Source organism: Siphateles boraxobius, unplaced genomic scaffold (genome assembly GCF_051911475.1).
Source record: "Siphateles boraxobius isolate OS27281-9 unplaced genomic scaffold, OSU_SipBor_1 7, whole genome shotgun sequence".
In the NCBI taxonomy this organism is placed as follows: Eukaryota; Metazoa; Chordata; class Actinopteri; order Cypriniformes; family Leuciscidae; genus Siphateles; species Siphateles boraxobius.
In genome coordinates, this window is record NW_027509197.1 from 6458496 (window position 1) to 6476541 (window position 18046).

General features: G+C 36.9%; 1 protein-coding gene across 21 annotated transcripts in view; it reads right to left on the reverse strand.

Annotated features, from left to right (window-relative positions):
- mycbp2 (MYC binding protein 2) overlaps positions 1–18046 on the reverse strand; it is a 123504-nt gene that overhangs the window by 23180 nt on the left and 82278 nt on the right. For 7 of the 21 annotated variants that reach the window (XM_077215709.1, XM_077215700.1, XM_077215703.1 and 4 more), the window contains 10 exons: positions 17871–18015; positions 17592–17798; positions 17084–17139; positions 16878–16993; positions 16071–16168; positions 14427–14543; positions 12733–12873; positions 7879–8100; positions 4409–4541; positions 1610–1735 (listed from right to left, as the gene is read on the reverse strand). In XM_077215709.1, coding sequence (XP_077071824.1) covers positions 1610–1735; positions 4409–4541; positions 7879–8100; positions 12733–12873; positions 14427–14543; positions 16071–16168; positions 16878–16993; positions 17084–17139; positions 17592–17798; positions 17871–18015 — 1361 coding nt within the window. The remainder of the gene's footprint in view (positions 1–1609; positions 1736–4408; positions 4542–7878; positions 8101–12732; positions 12874–14426; positions 14544–16070; positions 16169–16877; positions 16994–17083; positions 17140–17591; positions 17799–17870; positions 18016–18046) is intronic. The other 14 variants (XM_077215718.1, XM_077215712.1, XM_077215716.1 and 11 more) reach the window with 5 other exon arrangements.

Below are 18046 nucleotides of genomic sequence, written 5' to 3' on the forward strand. Positions count from 1 at the left end.
CTATGGGTAACGCCACTAAGCAGTGGTGCATGAGAACAGTATGGTGGGTAAGACCCAGCTGCAGCACACAGAGTCTTGCCCATGCACACAATGATGCCTTCACACGCCACAGACGACAGCCAAGACACACAGCATGCAGAACACAATTACTCTGTTTACGGAGCTGAATAAGAGCAATGATTGTGTTTGCTTATTAATCATGTTACATATATTCTATATTATTGCTAAAACATCACATTTCAAGGCACAAGGTTCATACAGCACTTTAAAAAGATAAAAGAGTTTGATCTCCAGTATATCCAAGCCTCCCTGATGTTTCCATGACTTTTCTTGTTGTAAAAGGTAATTTATAGATTTCTCTCTCAAAGATCAACTTCTAGCAGATGAAATATTTTTGAAATTAGGAAAACAGTCCCGAAATTAATTTGCGCAATACACACTACCATTCAAAAGTTTGGGAATTTTTTTTTTAAATAATACTTTTGTTCAGCAAGGACGCATTAAATTGATCAAAAGTGACAGTAAAGACATTTACAATGTTACAAAACATTTTTGTTTCAAATAAATGCTCATGAACTGTTAAATGTTATCCTCCAACTGTGCAAAAACGACCACTTTTTTATTGATTTATTTAATAATACTCTACTAGGGACAGACATGAGTACTCAAACGTGACAGCAACAATCAATCATGAAAACAAATATCACAGTGACTTTAAAAAATATATTGATCTTTTTCTGATTGCAGCATTGTGAGAACTAAAGTGAAATTAGGGCATTGAAAGTGCACAGTGAATCCTAAAATCAGTTAAGTGCAATATGTGCAGTGCCAATCTGCCATATACATCACATTATAATGAGAACACTATTGCAATAGAATATTGTAAATTCATTGTGCAGTGTGTTTTATTGTTGCTGTTACGGGAAGAGTGCATCCACAACGGGACTTACACATTCAGACAAGGACGGACAAGTTCACGTGCGCATTCGTGACCTTTTGTGAATTCAGTAATTCTATTCTATTCTATTTATATATAGCACACATGTACATACAAATTTGTCTATTTTATTTTACTACGCGTGTACAAATGTTGTTTCTATGCACAGGAAATTACTTCTGTCACCAAAACAAATTCCTTGCGTCAGTTGCGTGTGAAAACATACTTGGCAATAAATCTTTTTCTGAGGTCTGAAGCAATTATATTTCACAATATTACGGTTTTGCTGTAGTGTTAGCATTAGAGACTTTTTCAAAAAACAAAAACAAACTTGTTGAATGACAGTGTATGAAAAAAATCATTCTGTTCCACCTTTAATTTATTAAAGCCAAAAGGATTTTACTTGAAGAACAAGACAATTTCAAACAAGAGGAATATAAAGGAAGGTTACTAAAAATGATAAATTAGAAAAATCCTGGATGACTAGCTATTCTACCCCTGGTGGTCTGAAATCAATTTTGTGAAGTAACGCTTAACGTCATGCAATAAGTATGAGATATATTTGCAGGAACATGGAATGAATAATTTTTGTAACCATATAAACAGAGATGTAAGTGTCACTCAATAATAAATGACATTTTATTTCTATCTCTCCCAGATCTTTACTCTCACCTTTGTTGTTGGAGATGCCATAGTCGAAACCCTGAGCTCCCGAGCTGCCCATGCCCCTGTTAAACGCCTGAACTGAGAATGGGCTGGGAGGAGGGGTTTGGGCTCCATGCTCCAAAACTGCTTGCTCTGTTCCAGAGAGGGGGAAAAAAGCATTAATAACCAAAAGCCACCTGTATTTAACTTGGTTTACTTCTGCTGTCTTGTTGGTGCACCACATTATTGATTTCCAGAATATACTTTTGAACTGAATGTAATGTTTTGAACACTAGTGTTTACTGCAATTTAATGAAAATGTATTATAGTTTAAAAGTATATTCAATGCAGTTAGCTGAACTTTAGAGTGCTTTTCTGAACCACTTACATAGGACTGAAGTATATCTTTATAACGCTTAGAAACCTTGTATGTTGCTGTCGGGCAGGGCTGGACTGGGACAGAAAATCGGCCCTGGCATTTTGGCCCAGACTGGCCCACTACATATGATCATAAACACCACCCATCTTTGCACGCCCTTGAATATGTTCAACTCCTATTCATTAAAACCACTAATGGCATGTAATGAGTGAGTAGGAACGAGTGAGAGTTAACAGATGAAATAAGTACAAAATTGTAATTTATTAATACAATTGAACTATATTCCGCAGTGATGCATCAACAAACAAGCTATAAGCTGCACTGGCATAGCAATACCAGTGTTTCCCACAGGATCTTTGGTAAAACTGTGGTGGGTGGACCTCTGTCCCTCTAGGGGGGTTTGGAGGCATGCCCCCCCCTAAGAAAATTTTGTGCATTTTAATGTTTAATTCATCAATCTGGTGCACTTTGAGAGTTAAAAATTAAAAGCTCCAACCCATTTTTAGTGTGCAAATTACACACAGAAAAAAAAAACTCTTTTAGTATAAAACTATATTTACTATATTACACTACTACATAATAATAGTTATAATTAATCTCAAGATAGTAGCCTAATAGCCATATATTGTAAAACAAATGCACTGAAAAATAAAGAAAACTTTCATAATTAGTTTTGTACTAATTTATAAACTTGAAAGAGATAAGCACATGATCTTTTGTTTTGACGGAAACTGCATCAAGCTTTTATTTTGGCGGAAAACATGGATACAAACGTGTCTCATTAAACTTCTAGTAAATTGCTGTAATCGTCAACAATGCAGAAATAATGCGTAACTAGGTAATGGGTTCCTACACTCATAGACAAAGTGTTTTAAAAAGTAGTTCTGCTTACCACAGACTCTACACTTTCTCATCGCTCTCCTGATCCTCCTCACTATCCTCCTCATCAGCCACTGGAGCTGATGAAGGTCCTGCTACTGCAGAAAACACATATACTTTGACACATTTTACAGCGTCTGCTTGAAGGGCCTATATCTATTTTTCACGCTATTTCTCTGCACATTCCTTGCGTTTCTTCTCCATCTCTCAGACTATAGACAGATTGACACTGCACGCTCACTCAAAGCACAAAGGGGGAGGTGTTTCAAGATGTGATTGGGCCAGCCCAGTGTCAATCAAGAAAACAACCAATGGGCCGCTGATCTACGTGTTTCATGGGCCGGTCTGTCATTGGAAAAAAATATGAAATTTTTTTTTTGACCAATGCATTACATCGGCACTAGCCCAGCGCCGTCAATTAAACAAAACAAAACGAATGGGCTGCCGATGTACGAGTTTTATGGGCCGTACATTTTTTTTAAAATAAAAATAAAAATAAAAATATGAGATGTATCGGCCCAAAAAGCACGTCGGCCCACCGGGCATTTGCCCGGTATGTCAGATTACCAGTCCAGCCCTGCTGTCGGGCAGAAACTACATATTTCGTCAATTAAATTTTTTTCAAAAAAATTAAAGTGCCAGAAAAACTGAGTGCCCACATATAATACAATACACTTCATAACCTGAAATGAAAAAGTAAGTTGATACACTTACTGCCGTAGATGCGATTGTTTTGATGACGGAAAAAAACACGTTTGTCCGATATTCACTGGTTTAAAACCTTCTAACTCCATTTGAGCTTGCTTTCGATAAAATGTTAATAAAATAATGACAAGTGCACGTTTCTGACTACATATTTTACATAAATTTATATAATATGTATATTTTATATATACATGTATATACATATATAGCCACAACATCAACTTTGACAACACAGCGTTTCATTATTTTAAAAAAAACACATTTTTCTATTTCCTGAAAAGCAGCGACTTTGGACTCGCGAGGATTATGCCCGACAGCGACGATATATTTCATAAATGCTTCTATTGTCTTTGAAATATTTAATGTGTACTTCTGAATGTACTGACAAATATTTATTGTGAATTACCTTGATGCATTTTCTATTGAAACTTTTGTCATGTATTTAAATACAATTGTAATTGCACATGTAATGATGAAGTTGCAATTTAGTACATTTTAAATATATATATATTGTGTTCGATAGCACTACAGTTAAAATGATAGTACTTTACATGTGCTTTAGTACGAAAGTCAACTCATCAGAATAAGTGTACTTCTTTAAAGCATGATAAAAGAAATGATGATTCAAAAAGTTACTTTAAATATACATTTATTTTACATTTTAAAGTGCACCTTTAAAAAGTGTACTTAAAACATGTCCAAAAAGTGTATTATTTTAAATATCCCTTAAACTACCTTTAATTTAATGAATATATTATCTGCGTATATGAATATGCTTTTAAGATCTGAAGAACACTTGTTGTATTGAAAGTGCACTTTCCGCAAGGGATGCCATGACAAAGACTGGAGTGTGTTTGCGTTACCTTCCTCATGACGCAGGTACTGGTTTCCCCCTCGGTCCCGGGTCAGAGACCAGGCCTCACCATCATCACTCTCACAGAACTCCACCACACTGTTCTTATCCAGCTGAACCCAGGTGCCCTCCGAGTTAACCACCTGATACAGACACAGCTTTATTTACCCCCTCTCTCATACACACACCTGGCACCACATCAATCCAGAGGAGCAAGACAAACTCAGTGGCAGTTCTAAAAATTAAGCGCATTTAGAAAAGTGAAAACAAATATATGATGCACCATTCAATTCTCAAGATTTATGAAATGAAACCACTTTTGAACAAAGACACTGTTTTAAATTTGACTTGACATTCGTGAGCAGAACAGCAGTATTTGTGCAAGTTGGGAGGCTCATAGGCAACAACTTTAAGAGAGCATTTGAAGACAGCATGACACACCACAACCTCTACCGAGAGAAGAAAGAGGCAAAGACCAGCCCTTCCATGATCAGACATGGAGACTATTCAAATGCCATAAAAGACAGGTGTTTACCAGGGTTGTGCGACATTCAGAATTCCCATTCAATTCTTGAATTTGAATTGAGGCAGTAAACAGGATGCAGATTTGTAATTCGAATTTGAATTTAAGTAGAAATATGATGAAATAAAATTCAAAGAAAGTTCATATAAGTAATGGAACAAAAATTTGTCAGTATGAATTAGGGTTGTGCTGATAGTATCGATAGTACCTCAAATTCATTTGCCTTCCCTCTAATTTTATAATGCCATCACATAACCACACTTGAGTCACTGACACGTGCGTATGAGGATTGAGGAGTCCTCAAAATATTTTAAAACAGACTTCAAAACTACATCCCACATTTAAAATGAATTGGAAGGGGATCTATACACAAATCGTCAAGAGTGCTTGTTATAAAAGACACACATCATTCTTATACATGTTTGAGCCGAGATGAAAACTGCATCGTTGTTCATCAGCATAGCACATTAACAAAACCTTTAATGACACTAATAACACACAAAAAAACAATAAAATTACAACTTAATAATAATATTCCTAAAATTATATAAGTCTAATAACAGTCTTAAGGTCCGAACACAGCACAAATCAGTTATCTGTGAAATCAAAAGCAGCTTCAAACAGACTTTCCTGATATTTTCACTGTCATTAATGTATGGTCCACAAGAGAAATATTAAGTCAGTAAATCAAGATAGTCGATATAGGCTACCCTTATCAGCTTTTATTGAGGTAGATTCATCTCGTCGTCTCTGAGAGAGTGCGCTGTTAATGCAGGGACAGATGCCAAAAGCTCGGTCAGTTACTGCTTTCACGGAATAAGTGCGCGCGTAATAAGCCCACAATGCTGGTGGTCTTGTAAACACACATTAACCCGTTTTCCTTTATCGGAGTCAAGTCATAAGCTTAAGCATAAACCGATCGCCTCAGCTAGATGTTTTACACCGATTTCTCCTGGCATGTAAACATATTAACCTGCATTAAAAGTGCACATATGTGATAGCTATGACAGGAAAGTGTCCTTATTGTGCTTATAAGCGCATCCAGACAGACCGAGCTTTTCGCGGTAAGGTTAGGGAGGAGAAAATATATCACAAACTCTCTTTCTTGACCCAAGAAATTATTAAATCGTGTTCTCATCTCGTGCAGAAGAGTCACAGTCAAAATGCTGCATATGTGTCTGTAAATTTCCCGCTGACATGTACTCTTCAGTTTTTAATGCTTTATTTAATATCACAACAGATGTAATAAAATTGAATACACTTAGATCCGATACAGGAATGGTTAGGCTAGGTTTTTACCTCACAACCAGGAAATAACCTGATTTATTAATAAACACTCGACCTTTGCTAGCAAAATAGAAAACTATTATCATATATAAAACGAAGTAATTAAGTAAGCAAATCAATGAGTAAAGTAATAAGCAAATAAATAAGCAAGTTAATGATAAAAATAAGTAAGCCCCGCCCAACGTACGATAATATTGTGTATCGCAGATCTCACAGGCTGACGATAGGACGATATGAAAATGAAGCATCTCGGCCAACACTAGTATAAATTACACAAAGATGCTAGTAAAATGCATAACATATTGGCTATTTTGAGAAGCAGTACACAATATTAAAAATGCTTAGAGTGATATCTATAGAAATATAAACTTCCCGGCCAAAAAAAGGTAGCTCTTTGGATTTAAAAAAGCAAATACTTGAGTCTATGACTGGATCATTATTATGTTTCTTGCATGTTATATGTTTGACAACCGTTCTTCTAACCCTAATAGATGGAGTGTGTAGCTTTTTATTTCTTAAACAAGCATGTAGGAAGACACATCATGACCATATTCCAGGATGACAATGTCAAGATTCATCAGGCTCAAATTGTGAAAGAATGGTTGGGAGGAAGGATGAAGAATCATTTTCACACATGAATTGGGATTCCTCTGAAATAAATGATGTTTTTCCATCAAGAGGTGCATTCATTTTTGGTCAAGATCTTGTACTGACAATGCAAGAGTCGAGCACTTTGTAAAGTCTCCACCAGCACATCCCAAAGACTTTCAATGAATTTAAGGTCTGGACTCAAATTATGGCCATGATGTGTCTTCCTACATGGTTGTTTAAGAAATGAAAAGCTAAAAACTCCATCAATCAGTGTTAGAAGAACTGATGCCAAACATATAACATGCTAGAAACATAATAATCACTGCAATAAAGATCCAATCATAGTTTATTTCCCTATTTAAATCCAAACAGATACTTTTTTTTTTGGGGCATGCAATGTATAATTAATATAATATAATATCCCAGGGTCTTCAAAACGGAATATAGTGGCATAACTACTACAAATAAATTTAATTATTTATGTTTTGTTTAAACTTTGACTCATTTAACTCAGTTAATGTGACTGTGTTGAATTTCTTTGAACTGCAATTCAGTAAATTATTCTTCCTATGATTACAATTCAAATTCCAGTTCTACGTCCTGTGGTTCACAGTAAATTCAATTCAAATTCAATTCCCGAATCGAAAGGGAACCCATTCTTAATTCTGAATTTTGCTCAACCCTGGTGTTAACAGAGTGGAAATTATGAGATGACTTCAGTTCTTGTTGTAATTCACATGCTTCCTGCCATCATTGTTAATAGGTCATTTATTAATTATCACATCACACAGATTTTCCTGCAGAGCATGCCAGATTACACTGCACAGTTACTGTGCAAAAGCTGAAGCCATGCTTGGTGGTTCTTGAAAGGGACTTTAATAATGTGAACAGAACAATAACACACCCACACACCAGAGCCATAGCATGTATGGCCTCTATCAAAAGAAGTTACACAAAGGGATCTATACTTGTCTAAAGACAAATGAAGAATTTGTGTTACAGAAACTGCAGAACTAGCAAGAAATCTGGCTAATTAGTCATTTATTGGCAGCCACAGTAACACAGTTGGGAGTCCATACCTCGCCTACCGCCTTGACTTTGTTCCCCAGAACTAACATTCCAATGGGGATACCTCTAAGGTTTGGGCAGCTTCTGATGTTGTGACCCGAAGGTCCGGTCTTCACTACCTTATAAAGACCCGGTCCACCACCCTGGCCTGCGCTCATGTCTCGTATGGTGGCGTCATGAGAAGGGTGGCCACTGGTCTCCTTTCCATAATCATCCAAATTTGACCTGCCCTCCTGCAAAACCAAAGGACACCAGTTAATTTAAATTTGAAAGTATGATATAAAAATCGTAAAATTATTTCCTCAAAATATTTCGTTCCATCTAATTTCTTAAGCCTTCGTTCTAGGGTCAATGACAAATAAGGATGTCAGATTTGATGGAAAAGAAAAACCTTTCAAAGATCTAGTTCAACAGTCCATTGAAATGTCTTTGCAGTAAAACTGGCCCACATTTTTTTAAAAAGTTAATACAATTTTCAACATCTTTTGTTGTGGTTGTTAAAGAATTAACCTTTATGACTTTAAGACTATGATTGCGGGACAGTTACACAACCTTGACATTTTTTTCTCCACAATATCTCAATATAAAAAATTTAAAATAATCTTTATAAAAGCAGCGTATTCATGCCACTGTTAATGCATTTTTGAATAGAATTTATTCAAAAATACATTTACAACTAAATTCAATTCAATTAATCCGAAAGGGGGACAAAGTGACATCACTGACTTTAAACATAATTTGCTACCAGGATGAAGTGCCTGCTTACATCAGCAATACATAGACCTGTCAATTGTGCTTCTACATACAAAAATAAGACAGTCTTCACAAATATCATGTTATTCTAATTGTAACTTGTAACTAATTTTAGGTTGTGGGATGACATTTACATTTATTCATTTAGCAGGATGAATATCATTATAACAAATAACAATGTGTTCTGATGCCAAGTACTACTGATGAATATTATAAATATGCTGTTCATAAACTGACAAAATTAATTTTTCATTTGTGTGAGAAAAAACAAAACAAAAACACATGCATTCACATATTCTGCTTTTATTAAAGGAATAGTTAACCCAAAAGTTAAAATTCGATCACTATTATTGTAAATTGTTATTTTTACCATGGAACACAAAAGGAGATTTTCAAATAAATGCTTCCATATATGGTTTGGCGTCAGTAACATCAACAGCAACTTATTTGTATGAATGATTTTTGGGGCATGAAAGATGTGGTCATTGTAAGGTCTAGAATTCACCTTCTGTTTTCCATGGAAAACCACATACAATTTGGAAGGACATTAAGCTGAGTAAATAATGACAGCATTTTAATTTTTGAGTAAACTATTCCTTTAAATCCTCATGCAACCTACTTTGTTTGTTTCAACTGTGAACAATTACATGAAAACGCAAAAAGCTTTACCCAAGGTTAACATAAATGTAATGTAATGATCATTAGGTACTGGAAACTTTGTGCATACAAGGAAAAGATGATAAAACATATTTTGTGTCGCTCAAACTATTTACACAATTAAACATGCAACTATGATGATGCTCCAATACTACATGTACAAATCACAATCTGAACATCTCGAAATCATGAGAAACACTGGTGAAAAGCAAAGCAGCAGCCAAGCTACAACACACCTCATCTTCTGACAACTCACCTGGGGAAAACAAGATAAGGTCGTCCAAGACAAAAAGTCGATATCCCTGACTCCTTGGCTAGCGCTAAAGATATTCTGAGCAACAGATTATAAGCAAGTCAAAACACGGTTGGGGATTAGCTTCAATCAGAAACGCAGATGGTATGGTTTGTCTTTTTTTGGAAGAGATGGATTTGTTATAGTGACAGTTTGTTTGGGTGTATTTTATGCCTTTCGAATTTTCTTCACGCTATAGTAAGAGAAGAATTTGAAGGTTGAGAAGAAGGTCTAGCAAATGAAACAATCCTAAACCTAGAATTCTGGGATCTGCTGAAGAGTATGACGGAGAATTTTGCAACAAAATTCAAATCACATCAAAATATGGCAAATGAAAAATAAATCACATAAGAAATATGAAGATTCATAATCTTCCAAAAAAGATTGGTGGTGTGTCATGCTGTTCACACTGGGAGCCTTGATGATATTTTCACATCCAGAGGTAATTATGCTCTCACAATCATGGCCCAAATTTCAGGCCTTTAGTTCGGAAAACGGCTTGTTTCATGGCAGAACCTCATTAAAAGTTGCGGGACCCAGACAGCTTAAAATTTCAACAGATTAGCCACTTTCAAACCAATTGTTGAAAAGGTTTCAGGGCCATTGAGCAAATTTTTAAGCAAATGAATCTTCATCAGTATACATCATCTTTTTTTTTTTTTTTACAAATTGTCTATATAAAGAGGTTAAAGCTTTCATTGAGCTCATGCTTATATACTGTCATGACCAGGAAACAGCAAAGCTTTGCTCACTGATTTTCAGTATCACACAAGAGCTATTTTTCACACCACATATGATGAATAACACAATAGGGCTGCACAATTAATTGAATATATTATTATAATGGCTGACGCAACAAGCAAATCATGAAGTGTCGATTACAGCATTCGCTGCATTTGTTTGCCCATTGGGGAATCTGCACATTGAGCACATTTTTAAGCAGTGTTTTGTTTCATTTCTATTATGAAAAAGAAAGCTGTAGAAACATCACCTGACTCTCTCTCTCTCTCAAAAATAAAAACAGTACAGGCAAAGCAAAAACATTGTGACATGTTGAGCTGCTCACTTACAATATAGATCAGAGATGGGCAACTTCATTCGACTGTTCTGTAGACTTCAGCCCAACCCTAATCAAACACACGTGAACAAGCTAATCATTTGCTGCGGCCAAAATCGCCTATTGTCCAAGTAGCAGTGTGGATTTCTTTAAGACTGCAAAGAAGCTCGGCTTCCCCTATAATGTCAAAAAATGTATGGTCAAATATGTACTATTATGTTCACATTTTATTGACTAAAAATGCGTTAGAACATGTTCATCTTGAAGATGAGTTCGTTCAAAATCAGCTTCATATAGCAGGTCGGCTGACTCGATTTCCTTCTCATACATTCCCGGAGTGTCACAGTGCATTTCCCTGTTGAAGCCCAGCGTCCATTGACTCCAATGGGGCTGCTTTGAATGTTTTTTTTTAGTGCTTGGAAACTAGACGATCATTGGATAAATCTGCGATGACGTCCCGCCCATGGACGCTCAGCGTCTCTGGTGTGAATGGAGGAGTGGGCAGGGCTGGACTCCGGGCTTCTGCGTGATGATTGGAGGGTCTGTCGAAAGACTGCATCTCCTTTTGATTGACAGCGATTTTGTACTATAAAAAGTCGCTTAAGCTGAAGCTATTCGAGCTCAGGCCCATCGCGGATTTTGCAAGTGTAGTCGAAAGACAAACTGCTGCAACCTATTTCTTGGTATTTGCCTATTTCATTTTTTTTAGATCGTTTGTTCATTCATTCATTCATTCATACATACATACAGCTTCCCCTCTTTGAAAGGCCAGCAGCCGCCACTGCCAAGTAGGTACTACATTTGAATTCAAACTTACTTCGCGACCGTTAAAAAAGCTTGTTCTATATAGTATGAATGTGGGTAGCATGAATGTAATCCAGATGTACTACAATCGCCATGATGTTACGGAGGTTTACTTCATGGGATAGTAAAGTGTCCAGCGAATGCGCACTTCAGAAACTCGCCGGAAGTAGTAGGTCACTACGCATTTTGACATACTACTTTGTTGGCGTACTGTTTTTAACATATTATATAGTATTTGATTTTGGACGCAGAGTATGTCAAGAAAGCAACGAGTAGGTGAGTTTTTTTTTTCTTTTTTTCAGGGTTGGAGCTAAACTCTTCAGGACCAAAGTTGCTAATCCCTGATATACACGGTGTGGAACCTAACATACACCAGAAATAAGTTTTGACACCAAAAAAAGAACACTTCTGTTAAGGCTGAAATACACTACATGACTTTTGCAAAGGTATTTGCCCTGATTTGCAGTCTGGAAGAGTCGACGCTAGTGGCCGAAAGTCAGGGCCATTCTACAGATTTTTGACATTTGTAGGTGACAGATTTAGCAGAAAATCGCATAGTTAATGTTAGCTTCACACTACAATTCCATCCAGTTGGAGGATGTCAAACATGTTTGGTATTTTGAACCAATTTCAAAACACATTGTTTTCATTTCAGCGAGTTTGTGTTTGAAACGTTTTGTGCATGATGCCCCGTTTTCGTCTGTGTGTAATGTATAGTGTTTTAAAATCTGTTCAGATTTTAAAAGTTCTTTAGTGCATTCCAGCCTTTATAATAAACAAGGTGCAGATGTGGTGAGAATTGCATTATTTACAAGGACTGTAATATTTTAAAATGAACACTATTAATTGAAATAAATAACTGCCATTAAAATACCAAGGGATAAAATAGACAAAATATGAAATTTTTCATAATGGTGCAGCCCTACAAAACAGAGTGCATGAGTTAGTGTCTTTCAACCAGGAGTTAATAAGACAAGGGACTGGCAACATGCACAACCCCCCCTTAAAAATGTCCATCCTGGTCTCTGAGTGATCGTGCCCAAACTAAACTACAGAATAGCACTAACACATGCAAGGGCACATTTTGTTGGCCTTTGTAAGTAATCAAAACAGCATGCTTGTAGGCATTTGGGACTGGGTCATTGGATGCCCATGATTCACTGTAAAAAGGGCCAAACTGAAGTATATCAAATGATCATTCTAAAATGTGACTGAAGTTAAGCTGACAGTTACAAGTCCCGTTCCCAAATGAGCAGTGTAGGGGCTCCGGCTAATCTACGAAGGGGGAGGCCTTTTACTTACGTCGACAGGGACCAGGAGGCTTCTGCCCAGATGCTGGTTAAAAGAGAGGCACCAGGCTTCAGTGTACCCATTCATGTTGGGAACATACTTCTTTACTGTCTCATCATTCAGTCTGAGCCAGACACCATCATCATTGTGGATCTATGGGAAACAAGCAACAGAGCGGAGCCATGCCCTCCTGTAACTGCTAACACGCCCCTCGCATGAGCCTCTGAGGCTGCAGAACCAATTGCGTAAATGCGCGACACCAACCAGTTGGATTTACAGTGGATGTCCAGTTGTGTTGAGAGAAAATGAGATGCATCATCTACAAAATTTTTATATGCATGTAGGGCTTAACAGCAAGGAACAACAGGCCCTTTCACATGACTTATGTGGGGGCTTCAAGACACTGCTCAGAGCAAGCGTTAAGCGCCACTTTGAGCATGTGAAAAGCGCTGCCATGTCATCGAAGGGTAATTCTATGGGTTTGCCAATTAGCAAGTTAGCAAAAAAGCAGAGTTAACACTACAACTCAAAAGTTTGGACATATGTCTGTATATATTTAAGTGAATTAAATACACTTCTATATCCACTTGCTTTTCCTTTACTATCCCCTCCCACTCATCCATTTAAAAAAAAGTTTAGTTTTTGCAAAGCAATAAATCAGCAAAACTAATTTCGAGCATTAAACAGTTTTTTTGATTTGATATTATAATAATTAATAGATAATACAATACTGTTCAAATGTTTGGGGCAAGTAAGATTCTGTTTTCTATCATTAATACTTTTATTCAGTAAAAATTTATTAAACTGATCCAAATTCAGCAAATAGTAACATGTATAACAATATTACAAAATATTTCCATTTCAAATAAATGTTGTTGCTTTTTAACTTTACATTCAAAGAATAGTAATAGTAATCAGAATAGTAATACTATTTGACCATTTTACTGTTCGATTTTACTGAATTAAAATCAAATAAATCCAGCCTTGGTGAGAGTAGGAAACAAAAATAATAGATAATAAATATTAAGACATAATATAATAAAAAAAACGTATTAAGATAAATAAAGTAATTATTAGTGAGTAAAGTAATTATGAAATGTAAATTCGGTCAAGTGTGTCCAAAATGTTGACTGGTAGTTTTTTTTTAATATATACTGTATATATATATATATATATATATATATATATATATATATATATATACATACATACACACACTATATACAGTTTGACTTGTCATGCAAAAGTCATGCAATTTTTACAATTAAGTGTGCTTTGAAACAGCAAATGGGTGAGCAAAACATTACAAGGTTGACACTTATCTCCATAGAGATCAATGCATTGGCAGTTCATGTGAAAGGGCCTTTAGAGCAACCGACAGCATCGCGGATGTGAGGTTGGGTCTTATAGGAGTATCAGTGATTGGCATGCAGCAATGGACTGGGATAGATAGCTCTTATATGAGCTTTAACTACAGCCTCAAAGTCTCCTGCATGTAAATGAAGCAAAGGATAGGCACACAAAATGCTTCTGACCAAATCATAAGTAAATTAGAAAGCTCAGAAAGATGGAGAAATTGTTTTAAAGGCTTTTTGTTTTAAAACAAACAATTCATTAATCATTCATAATTGTGTTCTCCGATTAAAGGAAGAAAAAACAGAAAAGGACTTAAAAACAGAACATGGACCTATTCTAGAGCGGTTTACCTCATCAATGAATGTGATGGTGCCATTGACTTGGACTATGCCTATTTGTTCGCTCTGCAGAGAGGGGTGACTACGCACGCGCAGCCCTGCGCTGTCCTTGGCCACAAATTTGCGCACCTGAGAGAAGCAGAGGGCGAGAGAGAGAGACTGTAAGACAGATGAGAAGTTGGCAGGAAGTTGCAGTCAGAGAGTAAGGGTTCACGGCACGAGAACAGAAGAGAACAGAACCCGCACATCCTATCAGACGAGGGAAACGTCAGTCCATCCAATGAGGTGTGAGAAACTCGGCAGAAAAAAGCATGAAAGACACTTGATTTTGCACAGTTGTGTTGCTTGTTTCCCAGTTCAGTACACAGTAGAGAAATACACGGTGAAGAAATATAGTGACACTGCACTCGCATATACATAGCACTGATACCACACAGCTATTTACACACTAATAGTCTAGTCTCTAGCCATCTTTATAAAAATTTTAGTCCATGTGGTTCCTAAAATAAAATGAGCTCATAAAAGGTGTCCAATAATTATAAAACAATTATACTTGAATTTTAGCTTGTCAAGCCGCAGGACATCAACTTCCAGAAAGTATTTAACGTCATAAATAATATTCATAAAAAAAGCTGTAATCGAAAGTATACTATCTAACTTCAGCGTAAAACATTTTCGGACACCATTTCCAAAGAATGACAGTCCAGTTGTGAACATTAACATCACCATTCAAAAGTTTGGCGACAGTACGTTTTTTTTTATGGAAATTAAGGATGCTTTCACACATGTGAACTCTGGTACAGTTCGCTGCTGATATGAGCGCAACCGTACTAAATTGCGGAAGTGAACCGCTATTGATGATAAAACAGTGTTTGTGTGTGTTCTCACTCACTTTCCTGAGAGAATGTATATCTCATTTCTGCTTGCCTTCAGCACAAAAGGACTCCCGCATTTCTTAGTACATATTTACAGTACATTCGCAGCAGACAGACGCAAGTGCTGTAATGTGCTGACCCCTTGGAAGCAAAAGGATCAACCAAAGGATCAAAAAAAGTGATGTGAGCAACTCTATCCATTATGGCGCTTTGTCCTTCATAGCCATTACCTAGCAACATGGGTACGTCGCTGAAAGTTGATGACGCAAGCGTACCGTGGTTTGGACCCAAATAATGTGAAGAGACCACCGGGGGAAGGGGGTGAGCAATCAAAATCTGGTTTGGACCCAGCAATCGAACCTAGTGTGAAAGCACCCTAATACTTTCCCAGCAAGGCCACATTAAATTGATCAAAAGTGACAGTAAAGACATTTATAATGTTTCAACTAAATGTTATGTTCTATTGAACTTTCTACTCATCCAAGAAAAAAAATCCTGGTTTCCACAAAAATATTAAGCAGCACAACTGTTTCTAACATTGATAATAAGAAATATTTCTTGAGCACCAAATCAGAATATTAGAATGATTTCAGAAGGATCATGGAACATTTTACTGTATTTTTTATTGAAAAAAAGTTCACCTTTGGTGAGTGTAAGAGACATCTTTCTAAAACATTAAATAAATGTATTACCGACCCCAAATTTTTGAACGTTAGGTTAACCTGGACCAGATACATCTGGCCGAGTAGCACCTCTTTAACTTCTTAACTCAGAAACTCACCTTGCTAGGTTGAGGTTCAGCTTTGGGTTTGACCATCTGTGTGCCAGGAGGGATCATTCCTTTGGGTGGGTCTTTGACCTCGACCTCCAGACCAGCATCTGAGCAAATATTATTCAGTCAAAAAACTCTAGACTCATGAGCTCTATAATATCAACCCCCAGTTTCACAGACAAGGCTTAAGCCTAATCCCAGACTAAAATGCATGCTTGAGCTGTTTTAACGGAAAGCAATTTCCACTGACATATCAGTGCACGTTTATAAAAGACACTTAAATGCCCTAATTGAACAATCCTATTCCTGTTAAATTAAGCCTAATCCTGGCTTAACTTAAGCCCTGTCTGTGAAACCAGGCCCAAGAGTTAAACACAAACAACAGGTCTTTATGTATGCGGACTATAGTACAGAGCACTTAAAGGGACACGGTGATGGAAAAAAACATGAGATGAGGCGGGGGAAATGTATATGCTTTTGCGTTCTCTCGCAAAAACTTTTGCATTACTACGAGAACCTTTGTGTTGATAAACGCAAAGCTTCTCAGGGAAACACAAAGTGTCTTGGGGGAAACTTTAAGAACGAGAGAACGCAAAAGAATTAAGATATAATCTGTCCCCCCCATCTTGCATTTGCTCATAAATCATATTTTATTATGAAAACACATTTTTTTTACATTTTATGGGGGGAAAATGCTGATAATGAAAATCTATTTGAGCACTAGCAACATACACAATCCACTTTGGACACTCCTTAAATACTTCCACAACAAAGTCCTCTAATACAAAGCTTTAATAAAAACTAAAATCCAGTTACCGATCTCAATGCCATCGATGGTCACATGAATGGTGTAGAGTCCAACAGCACCAGGGGTCCAGTTAGCGCTGTATGTTCCGTCTGTGTTGGCCCGGATAAGCATGTTCTCACTGGGTCTGAGTAAGAAGCAGACAAACCAAACCTGAAACCTGTACTTACATTTGAATGTTGACTGTAATATGAATATGACAGGTGGGTCTTTGAACCTCTTTGGTGTCGGCGAGGCAAAGCGAAGCTCTTCAAAGGAATAATTTTCATATGCCTGGGGAAAAAAAGACAGTAAGTGACAATGTAAGAAAAACATACAAAATATCAAACTATCTAATTGCAATGAGCCAATTTTTTATTTTTTAAAATGAACCCCTCTATATTTTGTAGGTGTATTAATCTTACTGTGAATGATTCATCCATATGAATGTATATATATATATATATATATATATATATATATATATATATATATATATATTCTCTCCAATTAAAGTGTTTTTTTTTTAACTTGGCTGAATGTAAACCTGTTGGAGACCTCCAAAACAAAACTAGGAACCTTTAAAATAGCATAATAGGGGCACTTTAATTATATCGCAATCTTTGCAATTTGATAATCACACCAGGCGGTATCGTGATTTCGGTTTTATTTTGACTAATTGGGCAGCCCTAGTCCAAATCATTTTTGAGTCGACTGTAATTATCAAGTCAATAGATGAGAGGAACCTTCATCATGGTGATGGCAATATAACGTGCTTCTTTGATGATCATGGGTTCATATGTCGCCTCCAGTTTGGGTGCTGGGTGGCCACCAAAGGTGAGATCAGTTCCTGATGCAGAATTAGAGGAGCTGCCTGGCAAACGCTGCAGTTTCTTCATGTTCTCCTGCTGGATGGACTTTTTCTGAGAGACAGGAACAGCCTTGACTTCAACCTACAACACAGATCAGAGACGATTAGATGTGCCAGTTTCATAACACACCGTTTGATTCAGAAAGATGCTAACCTTCATGTTTGGCACATGCACAACATCTCCATATTGGTCCTTGGTCTGCACCACAACAGTAGTGGGCCAGCCACAGCGGATGTCGTCCTTGTTCAGAATGAGTGAGGTCTTCTGAGGGTCTGCGTAGGAGTCTGGCTGAAGCCACCTGGGAACGTAGAATGGTAAAGATGCTTGGA